A 24,176-nucleotide genomic window follows, 5' to 3' on the forward strand; every position below is an offset into this window, starting at 1 on the left:
TTATCATTACTTTTTTTTTAATACTTAAGCTAAGGCATAATAGATTTTGTTCTAGCCTCTTACTTTCACTCTTTGTATGTCTCTTATAGACAGGATATTGTGGGATTCTGGTTTTTAATCCACTTTGCTATCCTTTTTTTTGTTTTATGGGTGAGTTCATCTCATTCACATTCACTGTTTTGACTACCAATTGTGTATTTCTCTCCATCTTATTTTACCTCATTTACTCTCTCTTTCTCTCTCTCTCTCTCTCTCTCTCTCTCTCTCTCTCTCTCTCTCTCTCTCTCTCTCTCTCTCTCTCTCTCTCTCTCTCCCACTCTCTCTCTCTCCCTCTCTCCCTCTCCTCTCCTCTCTTTCATCTCCTCTCTTCTAATCCCCTCCCCTGCCTTCCTCTCCCCTTCCCTCTCCTCTTCTCTATTCCATTCCCTATTCACAAATGTTTGCTTCCTTTCTACCATTTCTCTCCAATTTTGTCCAACTTTTTATTCAGCCAATCCTCCCTCTTTTTTTCACCCTTTTCTCCTACTTCCTTGTAGGGTAAGGAAGGTTTCTATAAAACTGACTGAGTATGAGTATTATTCCTACTTTGCACTAATTCTGATTAGAGTAAGGTTCAGGCATTGCCACCACCCCACATATCTTCTCCTCCACTATATTGACTCTTACATTTCTCCTCATGTGAGATAATATACCTTTTTCTGTCTCTCCTTTTCTCCCAGTATGTTCCTCTTTCCCATCATTTGCTTTATTTAATTTTTTTTATGTTAACTCTTACTTTTCAGTTTACTCCCTTCTTTCTGTGTATACTTCTTGTCTCCCTAATAGTGATGAAGTTCTTAAGTATCTTAAATACTTTAGGTATATTGAATATTTTAAATACCTTAGGTAGTTTATGTATGATAGGTATCAAGTATCTTAATTATCACCTTCCCAGATTTGAATGTTCTCTGTTTAACCTTATTGAAATCCCTAAGTTTTCACTTTTATATTACCTTTTATGTTCCTCTTGAGTGTCAAATTTGTTCATCAAATTTTCTTTTCAGCTTTTTTAAAAAATCTGGAATATCTGAAAATCCTCTATTTTATTAAACATCACTTCCCCCCCCCCCCCCCGGAGTATTATGCTTAATTCCATTGGGCATGTACTTCTTGGTTATAATCCTATATTCTTTGTCTTTTGGAATATCATATTCCAAGACTCTGATCCTTTAATGTAGAAGTTCCCAGTGACTTGTATAATACTGATTGTGGCTCTATAATATTTGAATTTTTTTCTGGCTATACTTCTAATGGCTAGTACTTGAAATACTTTTTCCTTGGCCAGGGAATTTTTGAATTTGATTGTAATAGTCCTCTTTTAGGAAGTGATCAGTAGATTCCTTTAATTTCTGTTTTCTCCTCTGCTTCAACTATATCAGGACAATTTTCCTTGATGATATTATTGATTTATTGATGTTATTGATATTGATATTGTTGATGATGATGATTCTTATAATATGGTGTCCAGGCCCTTTATTGAATCATAATTTTCAGGTATTCTGATGATTCCCAGATTGTCTCTCCTGGATCTATTTTCCAGATTACTTTTTCCAGGGAGGTATTTTAGATTTTCTTCTATTTTTTTCATTTTTTTTAAAATTTGTCTTATTGTTTCCTGGTGTCTTATGGAGTCAGTAGCTCCTAACTGCCCAATTTTGATTTTCAGGGAGTTATTTTCTTCCTTGAACTTTTGTGTTTCCTTTTCTATTTGGGCAGTTCTACGCTTCTGATTTCTTGTCATCTTGTGGGCTAGACTGTTCTCCACTCTGCTATTTTGTTGACTTAGGTCATGTAGCACAACCCGCTCCGCATATGGAAGATGTTAGGTTGGTCTGAGTTCTGCTGATTCCCCAGTGCTGCACTTGTACTTCCTTCTCCCTTAATTAAGACATATCTCTCTTGATTTCCTGTGTTTTGAGGCAGTTCTCTGTTTTTATGTTTGGAGGGTTTGAGCAAACATTGTGTTCCTTACACCACCATCTTAGCTCCCAGCATGAAACTTGTTGTAAATTATTCTCAATTTTGTTAGGAGAAATTGAACTTATAAAATGTCATTTATTTTCAATGAATGAACCCAATATTTACAACCTTTCAAAATGTTGTTACTATTACTAATTGTTAGATGATATTCAGTTTTTACTTCATTCAAACAAGAATGACATTTAATTATTCCAAACAATATATAAATTATTTAAACCCATTATACTGGATAACTTGGTACTTTGACTACATTATTCCCTTCACTTTATTGAGAAATCACCTTTTTATATAATAAATGGGCCCTAGAATAGTCTACATATGATAAACAAATCTATCTGGTAACATGTTGTTGTTTGCCTTCTCAATAAGATTAAGAGAGCACCAGCATAGATATATAAGATGTTTTTGTTCCATCTTCAACCACATTGAATACATATGCCAGAGCCTTGAGGTTTAAAAAAAAATTAAAATGGAGTTTGTCCAGGAATCATAGCTTTTGCTCTTTTCTAAAAGAAAGTTCTTTGATCTGGAAGACTGAAAGAAGGAAAGTGGAAATGTTTTAGACAGAATCCAGGACTTGCAGAAGCTACATGAAAAAGTTCTTTGTAGCATTAGACAATTTCCTTGCTTTATAAAGTTCAAATGCCTGATATTTTTCTTAAAAGGGGCTTTAAGTTAAAAGAAGGAAAAAATATACTACCTCTTAAATTTGTTACCTCGGTTTTATGATGCTTTGAAAAGTCTTGACACTTATTAGTTAAGGAATAAATAGCTTACTACAAAGTTAATTATACTGACCAGATTTTTTGGTTTTAAAAATATAAGATTATCTCACAGATTTTCCATATATAAAATATCATTCATTGTTATTAACATCAAATGGTACACTTGAATCTGTCAATTATATGATAGTTGACAACTGCATTGATAAGCTACATTATAACTAAGCTAGCATCATAATGAGACTAACACAGAATAACTACTGCTGCTTATACTCTTGCAAGGTAATTAATTCTACACCAGCCTATCTAGCAAGTCCTGTGTGTCAGCTTGAATAGTATACTATTTCAGAATTCTCTCCCTCAAACCCTATTCTGTGGTAGCTTCCATATGCTATTAAGGAAATACAAAGAGGGAAACACTGTTTCTTTGAATGTTAAATTGTAATCCAACCCTGACTCATGGCATATTAAACCTAATCTTAAAGCAGTGTACTTTTCAGTGTATCTGAGAATATAGCTTTATATGATCCCTTATAGTCTGACTATAATAAAATAAAGATAATAATAAAATAGGTTTTTAAGTTAATATGCACCCATAAAGATCCTTTTATATGGTTGAATGGTCCATATTTCTAAATGAGTTTGACACCAGTGCATTGCATTACCACCTCTGTTACATAGAGTATTTAAAATACAATCATTTATATTACTTGTAAAGAAAAATAGAAAAGAAAAATTAATCCTAGAGGTTCTTATAGTAAAATACTGCCTAACATGGTAAAAGAAGTGACCAAAAGAACGCCCAACCCAACTCTTACCCAGATAATGAATCTTATCTATAATATCCTCAAAAAGCAATCATTCAGCTTCTACTTGAAGACCTCTACTTACAGGAAATTAACTTCCCTCTGAGATAGTCTATCTTAAAACAACTACTTGTTAGGAAGCTTTTTCATATATTGAACCAAAGTGAACCTGTCTTTTACTTCTAGCCAGTTTTCTTCTCCCTAGGAAGGCAAAGTAAATCTTACCCTCTATGATACTTTGATATGATACTTTAAATGTTTCACATCCACTCTAAGTCTTTTCATCATCAGGATGAATGTCCTTCATTTTATTGATCCTTGTATGGGATTTCTAGTTCCTTCAATATCTAAGTTGGCCTACTTTGAATATATTCAAGCTTGTCAGTATCCCTTCAATATGTAATACCTAGACCTGGACAAAAATATGAAAATTCAATATAGCTAACTAGATAGGTATATCTAAATAGTTATAACTAGGTAGATACCACTATCTATCTGTAACTATATAGGAACTGTCACCTCTCTCTAGACAAAATATTCATATTAATGTAGCCTAAATTTTCATTAACTTTTTTGGCTATTATATTACTCTTATGTGGTGGGAGCAGTATTCTAACATACATCTCTCTACAGTTTGGACTAGTTTCTTCCTTCAAAGGTATTTATCAAAATCATCCTTTGACTTGATTGATTAGTTGAACGGCCTCAGGACTCATGCAGTCAACACCATTTTAGGTAATTTTAACAATAGGACTTCAGCCTGGTTCTGAAGTTTGGCTAGTAGAATGAAATTGTCAACTCAGACAGGGGAGCTTTACTCAGTTGAATCATGTTGCAGTGCCCTTGATGCATGTGCCCATTGAATATCCTTGCCCAGCTATGCTAAGTTTATATCTCTTTTGTTAATTGTTAAAAGATGTATGAGTGTCTCATTTCATTATAATACAGAGCCTGGACTACCAGGAAATTCTCTTGAGTCAGGCCTAGCCCAGAACAATTGAATGTCTGATATGGAATTACCACAAGTAGAGCACAGGAAGAGTGAGAAAGATAAGCATGGAGAATGCATAGCCCACTGTGGCAGGATAGAGCAGTATTAGTCCATGACAACATTACCCTAATATAAAGGGACTACTGAGTCAGATGGGGGAAGTTCCATCCATTCCATCATAGGGATCAAGGCTCACCCCAGGATAAGGAATAGATTCAGGCTCCTAGCATTAGTAGGACAGGTTCACAGCAACATTCTGCCAGTGCATAGGGAGGCAGATTCAGGCACCAGTAATGGCAATTATCTCCCCCTGATACAATTGGACTGTTGCAGCACCCAAAGTAGTGTTCAGAGATACACTGGGAATATTTAACCTTGACATATAGTGTGAGTGCCAGCAGCATTGGCAATTGGTCCCATTAGTAAATAATGTCAGGATATTTTGTTGAGGAGGCCTCAACAAAATGGCAGTGCCAACAGGGAACAGTACTGACCCCAGGAGCAGGGCCCCAGCAGAGTGAAGATTTGCATGGGCAGTGACAAAAAGACAACTAATGTAGCCTTTTTTTATAGTGATCTAGAACTGATTGGTCTCTCTACTTGGCTACCAAGGCAATACCCTATGGCCATTATATAACTACTACACATGCCCAAGAATAGTATTGTTGGGAGATCAAAATATCTACCCAGGACCTAAGGAAGAAGGTGTTCCATCTTTCAAAGATCTTAAAGAGGGCAAAGATTTTTCATTCCCCTTCTTTAGGATTCCTAAGGAAGTGGAGGTCCTGACTATTAGGCTACTGAATGCCAAGAGTTTGGTGTTATATAATAATTCTCCTTGACCTATGAGAGGGTTAGTGACTATAGGAAAAGTGTCATCACTGTCAACACTCTAACTAAATACAATATCAAAAACAGAGGAGTTTTCCTCAGCCAAATCAACTCATGATTTTATAGATATAGATATAGATATAGATATCTCCTTGCTGAATGTTCTTTCCCTGTTATAGTTAAGTAAATTTGTAAACAGTTGAATGGCCTACAAGTGTCTTATTCCATTATCAAACTTCTTTAAAGTCAGTTAGATAGTCTCTATCACCCCACTTTTTGGGGAGGGATGGTTCTATTCTATATTAACCAGTTTTATTCTCTTTTCCAGTCTTAAAATCATACTTGTGAATGATGATGATGATGATGATGATGATGATGATACTGGCTAACATTTAGAGAGACTAGTGCTTTAAAATTTACATGGTGCTTTACGAATTTTATCTTATTCAATCCTCACAAAAGCCCTTATGAATTAGGTACTATTATTTATTATTCCATATTACAGTTGAGGGAACTGAGGCTAACAGAGATTAAGTGACTTGCCCTGGGTCATATAACTAATACATATCTAACTCATGATTTGAATTCAGGTTTTTCCTTACTCCAAATCTGGTGATCTATCCCTTCTTATTTATGGAAAATATATACATGATTTGAGTTCTTCCAAAATAAGCATCCCCAGTTGCTCCATATGATTCCTAAATGGAAGGGTATTCAATTTCCTTACCATCCAGGTGACTTTTCCCTGAACCTAATGTCCTTTCTAAATTGTGAAACCTGACAGGATAAAACATGGTTTTGCATTGGGGTATGCTTTGGGTTTCAATGGGGTTGCTATTTTAATTTAGTCTCTCATCAGATTAAGATTTCAGGTGGGGATTATTTTAATTGTCACATTACACTGTTAACTCATATTAAGCTTCTAGGTCATCGCAACCCCTTGATGATTTTTGTGTTCCATTTCATTTGTTCTTTTTCTTCCATGTCCTGTGCATTTCTTTTTTGTTGATTAACTCCCTTGGCTGGTATCATTGGTCTCTTTAGATACTTTTTTTTCTTCCTCATCTGAATATATTGTGAATGCATCACAAGAATTTTGTTACTTCTAATATTAAAGAAGTATTTAATAATTTTGTGCTTATATGCCTTTTGTGTCAAAAATATATAGTTGTGTCAACCCAATTTATTTGTAGTTTTGAAGAGATTGGTCATTAATCTTGAAGAGAGTGAAATTTATAGCTATTAAAATAATATAGGTTTTAAAAAATACATTAAATTGTTTCATCAATTTCTTTAGATAAATAATTGTGTAGAAATACTTTGAAGATTTTCACTTTGATGTAATACAGTTCAAATTATGAAGAATAAATATACATTTTCAAATCATGCTACATACACTTTAACCCTTTTCTTCATTCTTGTTATCCTCTTACCAGATGCGTGGGCTCTGACTCTGATACAACCCTGGGTTCTGATGAGTCAGTTTTGTCTTATCTTGCCCATGTAATTATCAGGAGTTTTTCCCAATTAATAACTGATAATCTTATTGAAATGAATGGATATTTACAAAAATATTGCCCAGTGAAATATAAGAAGTAAACCGAGGGAAACTACTACTAATTGAAATAGAAAAGGTAAACTAATGGAAACTATTACTTGTTGAAATAGAGAATGTAACTGAGGGGAACTGTTTCTTTTACAAATGACTGCTGTTCTCTGGCTTTGACTAGAGAGGACTGCTAATGGGACCTGAGGCTGCTTAGTAGTAATGGAGATAGGAATGAGAAATGCTGAGGGATGCCACCACACAGAGATGCTGGTACACAGGGGATACTACTCTAGATAGATACTGGAGGATACTCTGGGGATGCTCTGGGCCTGCCTATTGATCCTTACTGATGGCTGATGGATCAATATATCTTTTAACCTCCTTCTTCTGTCACTCCCTCCCTTAACCAACCCTCTCCTTTTTGTCTCCCTCACCTCCCAATCTTCTTGAAGCCTTCTTCTTCTTCCCTCCCTCCTAAGTGAACTATAAAGATACTCTAGTTGCTTTCTCAGTCAAGGGTTTTATTGGGATAACAGGAGGTAAGAGGGATGAAGAAATCCCTAATCTAAATGAAGGATTGAGAAAGTCACAAAAACTGTGACTCTTAGACAGTTAGGGAGATGGAGGACAACAGCCTTTTAAATCTTCTTCTTTCTCACAAAATCATCTAGGTCTCTCAGCTTAATTTCTGAATCCCCCCATTCCCCCAGGGTCCTTCAGTCTGAGACAACTCCCCCCAAAGAGAAAACAAAGTTCCAAGTCTCTCAGTTTCTCCTGGCCAGTTCAACTCTCAAATAGACCACCAACTCAAAAGCCAAGTTTCTTTTTCTTATCAGCTTCAACTACCCAGAGTCAGAGAGACAGAGACAAAGTCCAAAAGCCAAGTTTCTTTTCTCATTGTGGCCAGCAAACCCCCAACTGCCACTCCTGGGAACATTCCGTTGGAATCTTCTCTTGATTGACAGCTAGACCTAGGCCTCCAGCCTTGCATCTTCGTTTACAAGCTCTCTCTCCCCATTCCTCTACTACACCAGATTAACAGAAGAGGAAAGAAAATACTTAATCCTATTTAGAAGAAATTGAACAAACCTTATATGAGTTTCCTAAATAAAAGTTCTCAGAATCAGATGGACTTACAAGTGAATTTTACTAAAGACTTAAAGAAGAATTAATCATAATGTTATATAAACTCTTTGAAAAAATACGTTAAGAAGGAGCCCTACCAAATTCTTTTGATGACATATGTTTTGATACCTAATTTTGGAAGCACAAGAACAGAGAAAGAAAACTATGTACCAATTTCCCTAAAGAATATTGGTGCCAAAATTTTAAATGCATTACTAGCAAGGAAATTACAACAATATATCACAAAGATCATATACTATGACCAGGTGGAATTTATACCAGGAAGGCAGGGCTGGTTCAGTATTAGGAAAACTAGTAGCATAATTGATATTGTCAATAACAAAAACACAAAAATTCTATGATTTTATCATTAAATGAAGGAAAAACTTTTGATGAAATACAACATCCATTCCTATTAAAAATACCAGAAAGAGGGGCAGCTGGATAGCTCAGTGGATTGAGAGCCAGATCTAGAGAGGGGAGGTCCTAGGTTCAAAGCTGACCTCAGACACTTCCCAGATGTGTAACCCTGGGCAAGTCACTTAACCCCCATTGCCTAGCCCTTCCCACTCTTCTGCCTTGGAACCAATACACAGTATTGATTCTAAGATGGAAGGTAAGGGTTTAAAAAATAATAGAAAGCATAAGAATAAATGGAGTTTTCCTCAAAATGATAAGAAGTATATCTAAAATCAAGAGTAAGCATAATCTGTAATGGCCATAAACTATTAGTCTCCCCAGTAAGATCAGAGGTGAAGTATGGATGCTTATTGTCTCCACTTTGTTCAATATATTAGAAATGCTAGCTATAGCAATAAGACAAGAAGAAGAAATAGAAGCAACAAAAAATAGCAATGAGGAAACAAAACAATCACATTTTTCAGATGATATAATGGTATACTTAGAGAACCATTGAAAATCAACTGAAAAACTAGTTGAAATTAACTACTATAGCAAAATTTCAGGACATAAAATAAACCCACATAAATCATTAACATTTCTATAAACTATCAATACAACCCTGCAAGAAGAGATAGAAAGAGAAATTCCATTTAAAATAACTGGAAACAACATAAAATACTTGCTAAGACAAACCTAGGAATTAGATGAACATGATTACAAAACACTTCACACAATTTAAGATTGGTCTAAATAATTAGAGATATATTCGTTGTCTATAAATAGACTGTGCCAATATGGTAAAAATTACAATTCTATCTAAATTAATTTACTGGTAGTACCAAAGAATTATTTTGTAGAGATAGAAAAAATAATAATGAGATTCATCAGAAAGAACCAAAGGTCAGAAATATCAAGGGAATCAATGAAAATATGTGTGAATAGCAATCATCAAAACAATCTGGTACTGGATTAAAAAAAAAGAGTGAAGGACCAGCAAAATAGATTAGGCATAAGATAGTATTTTGTAAATGATCATAGTATTCTAGTGTTTGATAAATCCAAAGATCCAAAGCCTTTGGGGCAAGAACTCACCATTGACAAAAATTGTTGAGAAAACTAGAAAGGAAGTAATTTGGCAGATAGGAATCAACCAACAGCTCAAATCATATACCAAGATAAGGTCAAAATGGATAAATCATTTACACATAAAGAGTGACATAATTAAATTAAGGGAGCATAGAAAAATGTAGCTGGTCAGATCTGTGAATAAGGGAAGAATTTAGGACCAAAAAAGAGATAGAAAGGATCACAAGAAGTAAAATTAGTAATTTTAATTACATGAAATTAAGAAATTTTCACATAAACAAAATTAGTGCAGCCAAAATTAAAAGGAAAACTAGAAACCAGGAAAAGAAATTTTATAGTGAGTTTCTCTGAGAATGGCTTTATTTCATAAATATGTAAAGAACAGAGCCAAACTTATAAAAATATAATCCATTTCCTAATTATTAAGTAGTTAAAAGATATGAAGAGGCAGTTTTTAGAAGAAATAAAATAATAAAAATAATTGCCTAAGAAATGTTCTAAATCACTATTGCAAAATTAATGCAAATTAAAACAACTCGAGATATTACCATATACCTACCAGATTGTTAACATGACAGGAAAGGAAAATGAGACACTAATGCATTGTTGGTGTAGTTTCAAACTAGTCTAACCATTCTGGAAAAAAAATTTGGAATTGTGGCCAAATGGTTATGAAACTATGCATATTCTGTGAACCAGCAATATCATTGCTAAGATCTATATTGTGAAGATATAAAAAATATGGAAAAGGACATATTTGTACAAAAATATTTGTTGCCACCCTTTTTGTGTTGGCAATGAATTGGAAATTGAGGGGATGCCCATTAATCAAGAAATGGCTGAACAAGTTGTGGTACATGATAGTTCTGGATTGTGCTATAAAAGATGGCAAGCAATGTGGTTTCAAGAAAATATAGGAAGTTTTTTTTATCAACTTATGCAAAGTGAAGAGAGCAGAACCAGGAAAACATTGTACACAAAAACAGCAATATTATAAGGATGGTCAACTGTGAAAGACTTGGCATCTTTGATCAAGACAATGATCCAAGACTGTCCAAAGGATCCATAATGAAAAAAATATTATTTACCTCCAGAGAGAGAACTGATGAATGATAAGTGCAGATTGCTGAATACTTTTTAAACTTTCCTTATTTTTCTTGGATTTGGGGGGGGGGGTATTTTATTTTGCAACATGACTGATATGGAAATATATTTTATGACTTCAGATGTCTAATCAATGTCAAATTGCTTACCTTCTCAGGGATTTGGAGAAAGACAGGAAGGAAGGAAAGAATTTGGAACTATATATTTTTTAAATGTATGTTAAATTTTAAAAAAACCCTTACCTTTGACCTTAGAAACAATACTGTGTCTTGGTTCTGAAGCAGAAGAGTGGTAATGGGTAGGCAATGTAGGTTAAGTGGCTTGCCCAGGGTCACACAGCTAGGAAGTGTCTGAGGCCAGATTTCAACCCAGGACCTCCTATTTCTGGGTCTGCTTCATAAATTCTTATGTAATTGAAGCCCATCACTGTCTTGGTTGACTTCCTCTACAGAATCTCAAGATTATCAATGCTTTTTCTAAAATATAGTGCCCCAAACTGAACATTGGAACATCTAGGTATTAGTAGACTAGAACAGAATACTGTGAGACTATTACATCTCTGATATTATGTATTAATCCTCTCTTAATGCAGTCTAAAATCTCATTTGCTTTTTTGATTCCCATTTCACACTCTTGATTTACAGTCAACTTGCAAGTCCACTAAAACCTTAAGAAATTTTTTTCAGATAAACTCCTTTCTATCTGTACTTTTTTAAATATTGTACTTAGGAAACTGATTTTTAAAATGTAAGAATAAGACTTATTTATACACATTAAGATTTGGCCTAAGAATCAAAGCTCTCAGGATTATTTTGAATCTTGAATCTGTCATCTGTTAGCTATTTCTCCCAGGTTTCAGTCATCTGCAAATTTGAAATCTACACTTTTGATCCAAGTGATAAAAACTATTTATTAAGATTACTTATGATGACTTGAATGAATAGATTCTGTAAAGATAAAAATTTAGGGAAGACTGAGGGAGGTAGAAATTAGTTTCTCTCTGCAAGGAGTATTATATTTTTAGAGGTTTATTGAAGATTAAGGATTAAAGAAAATACAGGATAAGGAAAACGTGCCTAGGCCAGAGAGGCCTAGACAAGACCTCACCTACATTATGGAAAGAGCCACATCTGCCCCAAAACGGAAGTCCAAAAGAGACACAAAAGCCTTTGCAATCAGCTTAAATCCCTTCTCGATCTCGCCCACCTCAGAATTCTGTGAGATTACAAAGCATTTTGGAGAAGTGGAGCAAGAGCTTGTGGGGATTGAAGTACAGAGTTCGAGCCTATTTTTACATACCTCCATTTGATTGTTTGAAAAAAATTACTTTTTTTTCCAAAGGATCATGAAAACATAATCAATTTAAAGATTACAATAATTTGAGAATAAGAGAAAAAAAAGAATAAAACCAATAATTGCTGAACGCATTGACAAAAAGCCAGTTAGGGGGCAGTCCCCTTTGGCATGAAAGTATACGTACAAATAAATGTTCAATCAACCACACCCAAAATTCAATTTTTGTGCAGCTTGTGGTCTGGAGGCTTTTTCATGGTATCTTCTCCAACAGTTCAGTTCTGGATTCAGAGAGGTAGCATCTTCTTTACCTAAAATTCTTCTTAAAAGGAATTTAAACTTTGCAATTTAAATGATAATATTTTTTTACATTCCCCCGTTAAGAGGGTGATTGACAAATACAGAATCACTTAGGGATGTATGGCTGAGGTATGAGGTATATGAATCAATTGGCAAGAGAAATTAAAAAGATATAAGAAAAATCCAAATAAAAGAAAAATTTCAGGATGAAAATATAGACTATCAAAGTCTTATGTGTAAAAATTCCAAGTAAAAGAAAAATAAATCTATAATAGGTCCTTCTATTAGGGCCCAATCAAAATGATCTAAGCAATGATGTATTTACTCAGTCAATAGCCAGGACTACAGAAAGGTACCACATTATGAGAGGCAGAAAAGGGGACCAGATTATGAGCCAAGGTTTCCGTGAGTATTTCTGTGAGTATTTCTGTGAGTATTTTCAGAGTGAGTGTGGACACAAGGAAAGCCTATGTCTAACAATGTTAAACACAGTAACCTCAAGTCTTCACACTAGGTTCAAGACCTTTGCATTGGCCTAGAAGTGCATCAATCCATCCTGGATTGGCTTTTCTTTGGCCCTGTGCAATGGCTCTTGTGTGTATATCTTGTCCTGGAATCAGACAGAATCATTAAGCAAAGTCCCATAATTTTTTTAAATAATTAGTGGCATCATTTTTATAGTCACAAGCTTTTTAGGGTATGCATTGGCAAATGTATCTTAACTTAGAGTACTGAAAAGTCAAAAAGTTAAAGAAAATCTTAATGCTGGTGACATGTGCTTCAAATATAAAAAGGAGAGAAAAATAATAAAAAAAACAAATAGTATATTGCACATGCAAGAAAAATATAATAATAAAAGAGCTTTAAAATTCAATAATGTAGCTTATGATCATTGACACTCTGTGTCAGTTAAGAGAATATAAAATGCAAGGCTTTCTCACCAAAAGTGAGATCCATTTCCTCTTCGTATCTGGCCATGATCACTGTGAGTAGAAGGCAAATGAATTGAAGAAGGTAACAATTTTTCATTTTTAAAGAATAGTATTACACATATATAGTTACCAATATCCCCAAAATTCTCAATAGCCCAATTAATTACAATAGCAAACAAACACACTTTCACATTTCACATAAGTTGTATGACATTTTTAAACCTATGAATTGATGGATATTTGTCACAATTTTTACAAATGTAGCAATCTTTCAACCTTGGTAATAAACATATATTTTTAAACAAAGTAAAACTCATCTTAGGTTAAGAACATAATCAAGAAATCTATATATCATTCTGGTGGAAGTAAAAAAGTGAGCTGAAGAGTATAAATAAAGGGGTGCTCCTTTTTTGGAGGCTTTTTAGGGGTACAAATGCCCTGAGATTAACTGCCCCAACTTCCATTCACATATTTAGAAATGCGGGAAGGTTGGGGGTTATAAAATGTAGTTCACTTCAGCTACTAGAATGGGCCTTACCTCGTGGTAGGGGCAGGCAAAATAACCAGAGATTGTTAAAAAAATTACAAAAATCATATTTTAAAAACCCTTAAAATCATTTGAGATGTTTAGCATATTAAATTTTCCAAAGGTTGTCATACAATTACAACCAGTCCTGAAGTCCATCTATCCTCTATGTGATAATTTACAAAGTCAAAATAGAAAGGTTGTTTTTTTTTCATATGGGCTTAATTACAATAATATTTCTTCAGCACAGTTATAGGGGAAAAACAACAGAATTTCAAAACTCAGTACATTCAAAATAAATTCAATCAACCTCCAGTGTAACAGAATAATATTGAATCCAGTAATATGTGAACTTAAAATCACAAAGTTAAACCTTAAACAAAACAATCAGGAAAAATGCAATGGAATACAGAGATTTTTTTTTTTATAAACCATTGGAGTCTGAATTGCCTTAAAATCATAACCTCCAGTCTTTAAAGTTCCTTAGGTGTGTGTGTGTTTTTTGTTGTTGTTGTTGTTTTCTTTTAATTAATTATCCATTTAAATGTCTATTGTCTGAAGGCAGAGTAGTAAGGGCTAGGCAATGGGGGTTAAGGGACCCGTCCAGCGTCCCACAGCTGGGGAGTATCTGAGGCCAGATTTTAACCCAGGACCGCATGTCTGTAGGCCTGGCTCTCATTTCCCTGAGCCACCCATTTGCCCCTTCAAAGTTGAATCTTTGGGCTGAATCTTTCTTCTGGCACGCAGGTGAAATCAGTGAAATTACCAGAACAGTCAAAAGGTATTCTTTTAAATAGCCCATTGCTTTTTAAGTTTCTGTTTGAAAAGTCTGTTTCTTCTCTCTCCCTTTTTCTCTCTCCCCTGCTCTGATACCTCCTCCTGCCCCAGTCCACGTGGAGCCCAGGCCTCCCACGTGGAGCCAATACCCCCCCCCCCCATTTTGTTACCAGCCAAGGATCTGGGTTTGTTGGGCATGCAGGTCACCAGGTGATTACAATCTTGGTTGAATCGGGTGGGTCAGGTGAGTGAGAGAAAGACCGCTGGGGTGGGCAGGGCCAGGGCCAGAGCCAGAGCCCAGACAAGCAGGGCTGAGCGGAGCGAGCAGCTGGGTTGGGTAGTCCAAAGCAGTTGGCGGCGGCAGGCAGGCAGGCAGGCAGGGCTGGGAGCTAATGGCTGGAATGAGCAGCAGCTTTGCGAGGGTAAAAAAAAAAAAACTCGGCCAGAGAAATGTGGCTCAAAAAAATTTTCTAAGCACTAGCTATTAAAACTGAACTAAAGATCAGAAAAAAATCAGAAGATTGAGAGTTTTTTCTCCACTGTAAAGATAAAAATTTAGGGGAGACTAAGGTAGAAATTAGTTTCTCTCTGCAAGGAGTATTATATTTTTAGAGGTTTATTGAAGATTAAGGATTAAAGAAAATACAGGATAAGGAAAACGTGCCTAGGCCAGAGAGGCCTAGACAAGACCTCACCTACATTATGGAAAGAGCCACATCTGCCCCAAAACGGAAGTCCAAAAGAGACACAAAAGCCTTTGCAATCAGCTTAAATCCCTTCTCGATCTCGCCCACCTCAGAATTCCATGAGATTACAAAGCATTTTGGGGAAGTGGAGCAAGGGCTTGTGGGGATTGAAGTACAGAGTTCGAGTCTGTTTTGACAATTCATAGAATAAAGTGAGAAGACTTGGTCAACCCATTCCTTTGTGGAGGTAGGAAATCCATAGATATTATATTTTGCACATTGTAAACCTTTTCAATGTAGAAAACAGTTGTGCTGATTTTCTTGCCTCTTAAAAAACAACTATGTTATATAGTATAGCTCTCTGGAAGGACGAGAAGGAAAGATACTGGAGAGAACTATGAAAAGAATCCATTCTCTTTTATGACAATTGAGACCTTTCTTATGTGGCCCTCTTGAATTTTCTAAATTATTCTCCATGGAATCACTGACAGATCACTGATATTCCATCAGGAATTGCATCATATAGTTTTCTCAATACCTTAGGCTATATTTAATTGATCTGAACTTGATGACTTTAATTCAGTAGAGTAACAAGATATTCTAATACCATATCCCTACTTTGATACCTATTCTTATTAACTATTTTTACAAATGATTTTTGGACTGGAAAATGTGGAATTAAAATGGCTAATGGGAGTAGGTATCAAAGTGTATAACCCTGAGCAAGTCACTTACCCCCATTTGCCTAGACATTACTGCCTACCTTGGAACTGATACTTAGTATCAGTTCTAAGATAGCAGGTAAAGATTTTATTTTATTTTTTAAAGATATTAGCTATTTTGTTTTTGACAGAGAAATATTCAGCAGTTGTCTATAGTTTGTATTTAATCCGACAAGTATTTATGGAATACTTTTTTTTTTGGATAGGCAGTATACTTATATAAGATCTAAGTATAAAAATAAGACAGACCTTGCTCTCAAGTAGCTTACATATAATTTAAGCCTCCCCTCTTCCCCTTTCCCCATTATTCAGTTATTCCTATTTGTCAGGTTTACTATTACCTGTATTACTTAGCTGTTTCTTTCTTTATTGACAATATTGCTTGTTTCTTCTTCTGTTGATCCATACCTACATGTTCTCAATATTCTTTTCTACTCTGGTTTTAGGACTTCCTCACATCATATCTTTTATTTTTAATGTTTTTAGTGTACATATAATATATATAGTTAAATTTTTGCCAATTACATATTTTTAAAAATTTAATTCTTTTTTAAAAAATGTGAGTTCAAAAAAAAAAATGTGAGTTCTAAATTCCCTCTGCCTTGAAGTAGAGGAGGCAGAGTCAAGATGGCAGCCTAGAAGGAGCAGAAGTTCAGACCTTTGAACACCCTTCCTTACTGAACATAAACTGAATGCTCCAAGGGGACTGAAAATCAAACCTAACAGCAAGACAAAGTCCAAGAACCCTCTTACTGAATTCAGTTCAAAAAGTACGCCCCCCCCAAAAGCTGGAATCCAAGAACACTCAGGTTTAAGGGGAAGGTAGAAGGAAGGTCCCAGGACCCCTCCCCCCACCCACCGAGAGCACTGAGCCTCCAGCGGCAGCGGGAACCTCTGGATGGGAAAAGGTGCTGGTCTGCAGGGTTTACCTTGCGGGCAGGGCTGTGCCAAGTTCAGAGCATCAAACACAGATGGTGGGGAAGGAGCTGGAGAAGGAGCACAGAGCTGGCAGCCTGACCAGAGCTGTGGAGATCCTCCATATTTGCTCCAGCCTTCCAGGAAGTTTTGGCCTCAGAGCATACCCAGCCCAACCCAGCTGAACTTAATCCCATAAAAAGTCTTCAGAACTCAGGGAAACCCGGGCTCCACATCCCTCCCTCATTGACTGCTGGACTTGAATCCAATCAAAAGCCTCCAGAGGATAGGGAAGCTCAAACTCCAACACTCCTCCCCCAGAGACTGCACTGAGAGATCTGACAAAGCTCCAAGAGGGGAGACTGACAGAAGCCCCCAAAACCAAAAAAATGAGTGGAGCAAGACCACAGACAAATACGGGGAGCAAAGAAGGGGTGAATATGAGCATACAACAGAAAAAGGAAGGGAGAAATTACAATAGACAGCTTCTATACAGAAAATATAACAGAGGGGGAGGGCTCAGCAAACAATGAATCAGAAATCCCAGGGAATTGGATACAGGCTTTGGAAGACCTCAAAATTCAATTCCAAACACAATTAAGAGAGGCTGAAGACAATTGGGAAAAGAACTTAAAAACTAAGATAAGTCATCTGGAAACAGAGGCACTTGAACTAGAATGAGAAAATAGAGTCTTGAAAGCCAAAATCAACCAACTGGAAAATGAGACAAAGGAGATGAAAGATGAGGCAAAGAAGATAAATTCCCTCTGCCTCCTTAAAAAAGAAAGGAATTTTATATAGATTATACATGTTCAGTCATGCAAAATATTTCCATATCACTTATATTGTGAAAGAAAACAGACCAAAAACTCAAGAATAATAAAGAAAGTTTTTCTTTCTACATTCAGACTCCAGTTCTTTTTCTGGAGGTGGATAACTTTTCATCATAAGTCCTTTGGATCATTGTATTGCTGAGAATAGCCAAATCATTTATAATTGATCATCATATGATATTGCTGTTACATTGTTACATTGCAGTGCTCATATGGTTCTGCTCACTTCACTTTGCATCAGTTCAAATAAGTCCCAAGTTTTTCTGAAAGCATTCTGCCCATCATTTCTTATAGCACAGTATTATTGCATCACAATAATATACTCCAACTTGTTCAGCTATTTCTCAGTTAATGGGCATCCTCTCAATTATTGTACATATAGGCCCATCTCATTTTTCTTTGATCTTTTTCGGATACAGATCTAGTAGTGATATGGCTAGTTCAAAAGGTATGCACAGTTTTATAGCCCTTTGAACATAGTTTCAAATTGTTCTCCAGAATGGTTAGTCCATTTCATAACTCCACCAACAGAGCATTAGTGTCCCAGTTTTTCCATATCCCTTCCAACATTTGTCATTTTACTTTTCTGTCATATTAGCCAGTCTGATCAATGTGAGGTGATGCCTCAAAGTTGTTTTAATTTGTTTCTCTAATAGTGATTTAGAGCATTTTTTTTCATAAGACTATAGATAGTTTTTATTTCTTCCCCTGAAAACTGTCTGTTCATACCCTTTGACCATTCATCTATTGGATATTTGACTCAGTTCTCTCTATATATGAAAAAATAAGGCTTTTATCAGAGAAATTTGCTGTACATTTTTTTTCTCAGTTTCTTGCTTTCCTTCTAGTTTTGGCTACATTGGTTTTAGTTGGGCAAAAATTTCTTAATTTGATGTAATCAAAATATCCATTTTACATATTATAATGCTTGTTATCTCTGATCATAATGTTTTCCCATATCCATAAATCTGATAAGTGAAACAATCTATGCTCCTTTAATTTAATTATAATATCACCTTCTTTATCTAAATCATCTACCCATTTTGACCTTAGTATATGGTGTGAGATGGTCAATACTGAGTATCTGCCATACTTATTTCCAGTTTTCTCAGAAATTTTTGTCAAATAGTAATTTCTTGTCCAAATCTTGGATCTTTGGGGTTTTTCAAACATGAAATTACTCAGCATATCTTTTAAAATATTTTTAACTTTTACCTTCTGTTTTAGAAGTGATATTAAGTTATCAGTTTCAAGGCAGAAGAGGGGTAAAGACTAGGAAATTGAGGTTAAGTGACTTGCTCATGGTCACACTGATGGAAGTATGAGGTCAGATTTGAATCCAGGACCTTTCATCTCTAGACCAGGCTTTTCTATTCACTGAGCCATCTAGCTGCCCCTCATCGTATCTTTTAAATGTATAATGCCACTTTGTCCTTTTAACTATCTTGCTCTTTTTGAACAAAGTAAATCCTTTCAGAGCATATTCCAATCATAGGCCACTAATACTTGTTTTCTATGTCTTTCTATGGTGCTATAATTTTCACTGATCTTTAATTAGAGAAAAAAAAGATACAGTAAAAAGAATGTATTGGAAATTAGAAAAAATTAGAAAAAAATGTATTGGAAATTAGAAAAGACCTAGGTTCTGTGAATCTTGAAATTTCTCAGACTTGTGAATGTTAAAAATTTCCCCATCAATTTACGCGTCGGCTATGGGGGGTGGGGGGAAGGAAAAGAAAATGATCTATGTCTTTAATGAATAATGCTTGGAAATGATCAAATAAAATATATTTTTTAAAAAAATTTCCCCATCAGGGAATTTTCAATTGGAACAATTCCCTACTGGGAACATTCCACATTTGAATGTGAGAACTCTACTTGGATCAGAAATGGGAGGACCTCTGCTCCACCTGTACTTGGGACTGCTTTGGGGGAGAGAACTCCTTGCTAAACAATGAAAGTACTTTAACCCATACTTATAATGAGGCAAAAAGTTCTTTAAGCCATGCCTATTTTTAGAATTTATACAATGGGGTGCTAAGTACCTATTAAAGGTCAGGCAACTTGTAAACTTGCCAGGAGCAAAGAGATGAAAACTTATTCAGAAGTGTTTTCTCTGGTTCAAACTTACTAAAGGGATTAGTCGTCCCAGCAGTGTTTTTTCTGGTACAAACTTACTAAAGGGATTAGTTGACCAAGCAGTGTTTTTAGAATGGGTTGTCCTTTGGAAAACGTCTACTGTGATTGGTAGATGGAAGAACTTAGGAGAGGTGACATAGGAGAAAACCCCCTATATAAGAAAAAGCAGAATCTCTTATGAGGATCCCTTGAGAAGAATCCTTTTGGAGAATCTCTTGAGAGAGGCTCTGGAGAAGGGAAGCTCTTGGAGGACAATCTTTAAGGAGGTCTCGCTGGAGCTCCTCTGAGGGGACTCTGTCCCTCTGGAGGCTCTTGAGAGAGGCCCTTTGAAACAGTCTCTGGCTGGAAGGCTCTTTGAGGAGGACTCTGGCTGGAACTCTCTCTGAGGAGACTCTGTCACTAGAATCCTTGCTTAGACAGACCTTGTGGTGAGTGATAAAAGACTGACTGACTGATCTCTCTTAAGACTCTGGTCTAGGCCATGATGGCTTAAGGCCCTTCATACTTATTTCCTTTTTCTCTCTTTCTCTCTTTTCTTTAATTCCTCATTGTATTATTAATTAAAATCTCTATAAAACCCAGTTGACTTGGGTATATTCATAATTGGGAATATTTCCCTGGCGACCACCTTATATTTGATTTAAAACAAGACACTGTAGTGAAAACATATTTCCTGCGGTCACAAATTTACTCACCTACTCTTATATCTACTATAATTTATATCTTCCACTATTTTAACTGCCACAGTTTATGGCAAAGAACTATTTTAAATATTAGTTCCCTTCTTGCCTTTGATGGGGACTAGCTTTGTGATCAGGGGCAATTCATTTAAATTTGCTGAGCTTCAGTTGCCTTACTCATGAAACTTTGTATAAGGTTAAATGCAATGATGAATGTAAAATACTTTACAAACTGTACTGAAGCATACAATATTATTTATTATTGGTAGATAATATTGCCCTTCTTGAAGGCAGAGACTATTTCATTTTATCTTTACAACCTTAGTGCCTTAAGTCAGTTTCTTTCATATAGGTACTTAATTAATATTTGTTGAATTGAACATAGAGACTAATGTTATTTATAGTCTAACTATTTTTAAAATCTGGAATAAAAGTACATTTTAATATTCTATATTGTTTCTGATGTTTATTTGGTATTTGTCTCTTTTAATTAGAATAGAAAAAATGTCATGACTTGGAGGCCTTATAGATCACATGGGCCAACTTTCTTTTTTTACAGAGTAGCCAACAAGTCTCAGGTTATATGATTTGCCCAGGGTCATGCAATATGTTTGTATCAGACCCAGGACTTATAAGAAACATAAATTTGGAGTACAAAGGGGCTTTATGGGTCATGTAATCCATTGCCTTCATTTTACATATGAGGAAAACAGAAACTGAAAGAGCTTAGTACAACTTCCCAAGGTCACAAAGATCTTAAGTAGAAGAGCTGGATATGGATACAATTCTTCTGTCTCTAAATCTAGTGTTCTTTGAACTAAACCATCTAAAGGCAAACCTAGGTCCAGTGTTCCTTCCATATCACCAAAGCTATTTCTCTTATCATATCCTTTTCTGGCCCAGATTTAGGTCGCTCTCGAGAACTACAATATGTATATGTGGATAACAACATTCACCTGAAAGGCTTGCCCTCCTATTTGTATAATAAGGTCATCGGTTGCAGTGGGTAAGATTAATTTCACATTTTATATGATAAATTTTTATTTTTCATAGGTGGTTATTTCTACTTCATTTATCAGTAATTATATAATTCTAAAAATCTCTACTCTTGATTCTTCTGTTGTGAAATCTTTTTTATTAGTATAGTAAAAGATAATTAAAAACTTAAAAAGGTAGGAATTTCATTTGTAAACATTTTAGAGCATTAAACATTTGACTCAAATAGTCATCTATTTAAAATATCTCCCCAGTTAAAATAAAAAGTTTAGATGCATTACTACAAATTCAATTCTAGCAAACTTGTTGAAACTATGTTTGCCATGAATTCAGTAATTTTCCTCCTGTACAAAATTGCAAAGCATCTTTATTACAGTTTAAAATGTTTTCCAGGACCATAACTACTTGAAACATTTAAAAATTAGCATGTTAAATATTGCCCCAATAACAGAATTTTATTCTAATGACCTGGAATGACCAGTCAGCTACTGGAATCAACTTTGGGGCCGTTAGGTAAAACAGCAAAAAAGTTTGTTGCTAATCAAGTCTGCCAGAAAAAGAAACTGCTTCAACTTAAGCAATAAAAAAGAAGTCAACAGTATCTGTATTGGATCTACTATATCTTTGGCTCCTCTAGCCCCTCACATAAAAATAACAAATTGATCCTAGTACCACTTCTCCAAGTCTATGCAAGCCAGTATGACTAACAAATAATTTAAATCTCTCAAGATGCTAGATACAAAGAAATTACCAGACTTCCCTTTCCAAAGGGACCAAAAAAAAAAAAAGATTAAATATCCCTGGACTAGACAATTTATGCTATCCCTTGTAGCTCTAGTATTCTGTGATTCTGTGGCACTACTTATCTACCTTCTTTTATAAAACTTATTTAATTATATACCAAGTGTTTTAGCTACACAGTAATTTTGAATAAAAATGGCTTCCATTTTGTGGAATGTACCACATTCATTCCCTATAACAGTAATGTTACCATTTCTATCCCATTATAAAGTAGTGCACCAAAATGCTGTTGTTAGCAAGATGATGCAATATATTTTCACTATTCTTTGGCAGTGTGGTTCAGTGTCTGAGTTTTAATTCAGACCAACACTGGTGCATAGAAAATTATATTGAAATTTAGTGTTTTATAGCACAAATCTCCTTTTATTCTTTAAATAAATGGCTACCAACCCCACCTCCTATTTAAGGAGAAAAAAAGATCAACAACAAAAGAAAATAAATCCCTCAATACATAACTGTATAATACAGCAAAACACATTGGGCATGTCTGAAAATGTATATTTCTTTCTGCCTTTTAAGTTCCTTTTTGCTTTTATCAGGAGGTGAATGGCATGTTTCATCTCCTTTCTTTTGGACTTGTGGCAATCAATATTCTAAAATCTTTTGCCATCTGCTTTCTTTTTTTTACCAGTTGGCCATTTTCTCCTCTTCATTCTCCAAATTATGTTTTTTCTCTCTGCCTTATACTTCTTTATATACATATTCTCCCTCTGTTTTTAACATCTTTTTTTGTTCCTTCTTCCCTTTTTTTGCTTAAAATGGCTTTTAAAATTAATGTTCAAAATAAAAATTCTATAATAATTTCCTTTAATTACTTTATATATTATAAGAAAGAACTTTCATGTGAGCATAGAATTAAGGACTAAGTACATTGAATATTTTAGTCTTATAGCTTATGCAGTTTACAACTCAAGTACCCCTCATCCTCCATATCATCTGTCCCTTCAGCAAGTTGACATTTTGTTTAAAAACTGATTGACTAAATAGCATGCTTTGCCCTTTTATATAAGCATTTTTACTTTAGTAGATTTAGTTTTATTGTGGATTGTCAGACATTAAATTTAATTAGTCAATTATCAGACAATATTTTTTTCCTCTTCATTTCTCCTTATCTGTTTAATTAAGAGATAATGAGATGCAATATGGCAGAGTACATAAAGAGCCAGGCTGGAGAAATAGGAAGACCTGGTTTCAGGATCAGGCTCTTGACACATTCTGTATATATAGGCCATACAGGCAAATCACTTAATATTTCAATATTCTTGGCAATTCTCTAAGACTAGTAGTTGAGAAAAGATGTTGAACTATATTTGTAGAGGGAGTTATTTATGCCAATGAAATCATAGAGCTAAGTCCTCCCTGTCAATTTTTTTCTCTTTCTCCTTAAATAGGGACCTTAGGGATAACTTCCTCATATTTTTTACTCGAAAAAACTCTGATGTAGATATTACAACTCTTGCAGCACTTCTTACAGATGAGAAAACTGAGGCACATTAAGGTTCAGTTGTTTGCCCAAAATCACAGTAAATAAATATTGGCATTAGTATTCAAACCCCCATTTCTCTTGAATTTAAAGCTAATATCGTTTCTCCTACATCCACTGCTTCACAATAAGGAATACAATGTAGCTTGACCATATAATCCTCATCATAGGTCAGGAGGAAAGAGATTCAGTCATAACACATCTGTACTTTCACTTTTGTGACAACTGCAATGAGCCATTAAACAAGCTTTGGGGGACAAAAAATCATTTCTGATCCTTAAGGAGAGATAAGAATAAGAATAGGTTCTTCTTATCAGATCATAGAGGAAAAAGAAAAAAGGAATAAAATATGAACTTTGGAATGACAATATAATCGGGTTGCAATAGTTTAGGTCTACAAATGCCTCAATGACTAATTGTGCGTTTTTTTGCTATGTTACCTAGAAAGACCTCATGGA

At 35.0% G+C, this 24,176-nt stretch overlaps 1 protein-coding gene across 7 annotated transcripts in view; it reads left to right on the plus strand.

The window, feature by feature from the left end:
- Positions 1-24,176, plus strand: part of LRRC28 (leucine rich repeat containing 28) — a 230,878-nt gene that overhangs the window by 175,466 nt on the left and 31,236 nt on the right. For all 7 annotated transcript variants that reach the window (XM_016433390.2, XM_007479425.3, XM_007479424.3 and 4 more), the window contains one exon: positions 21,342-21,444. In XM_016433390.2, coding sequence (XP_016288876.1) covers positions 21,342-21,444 — 103 coding nt within the window. The remainder of the gene's footprint in view (positions 1-21,341; positions 21,445-24,176) is intronic.

This window comes from Monodelphis domestica, chromosome 1 (genome assembly GCF_027887165.1).
Source record: "Monodelphis domestica isolate mMonDom1 chromosome 1, mMonDom1.pri, whole genome shotgun sequence".
Lineage (NCBI taxonomy): Eukaryota > Metazoa > Chordata > Mammalia > Didelphimorphia > Didelphidae > Monodelphis > Monodelphis domestica.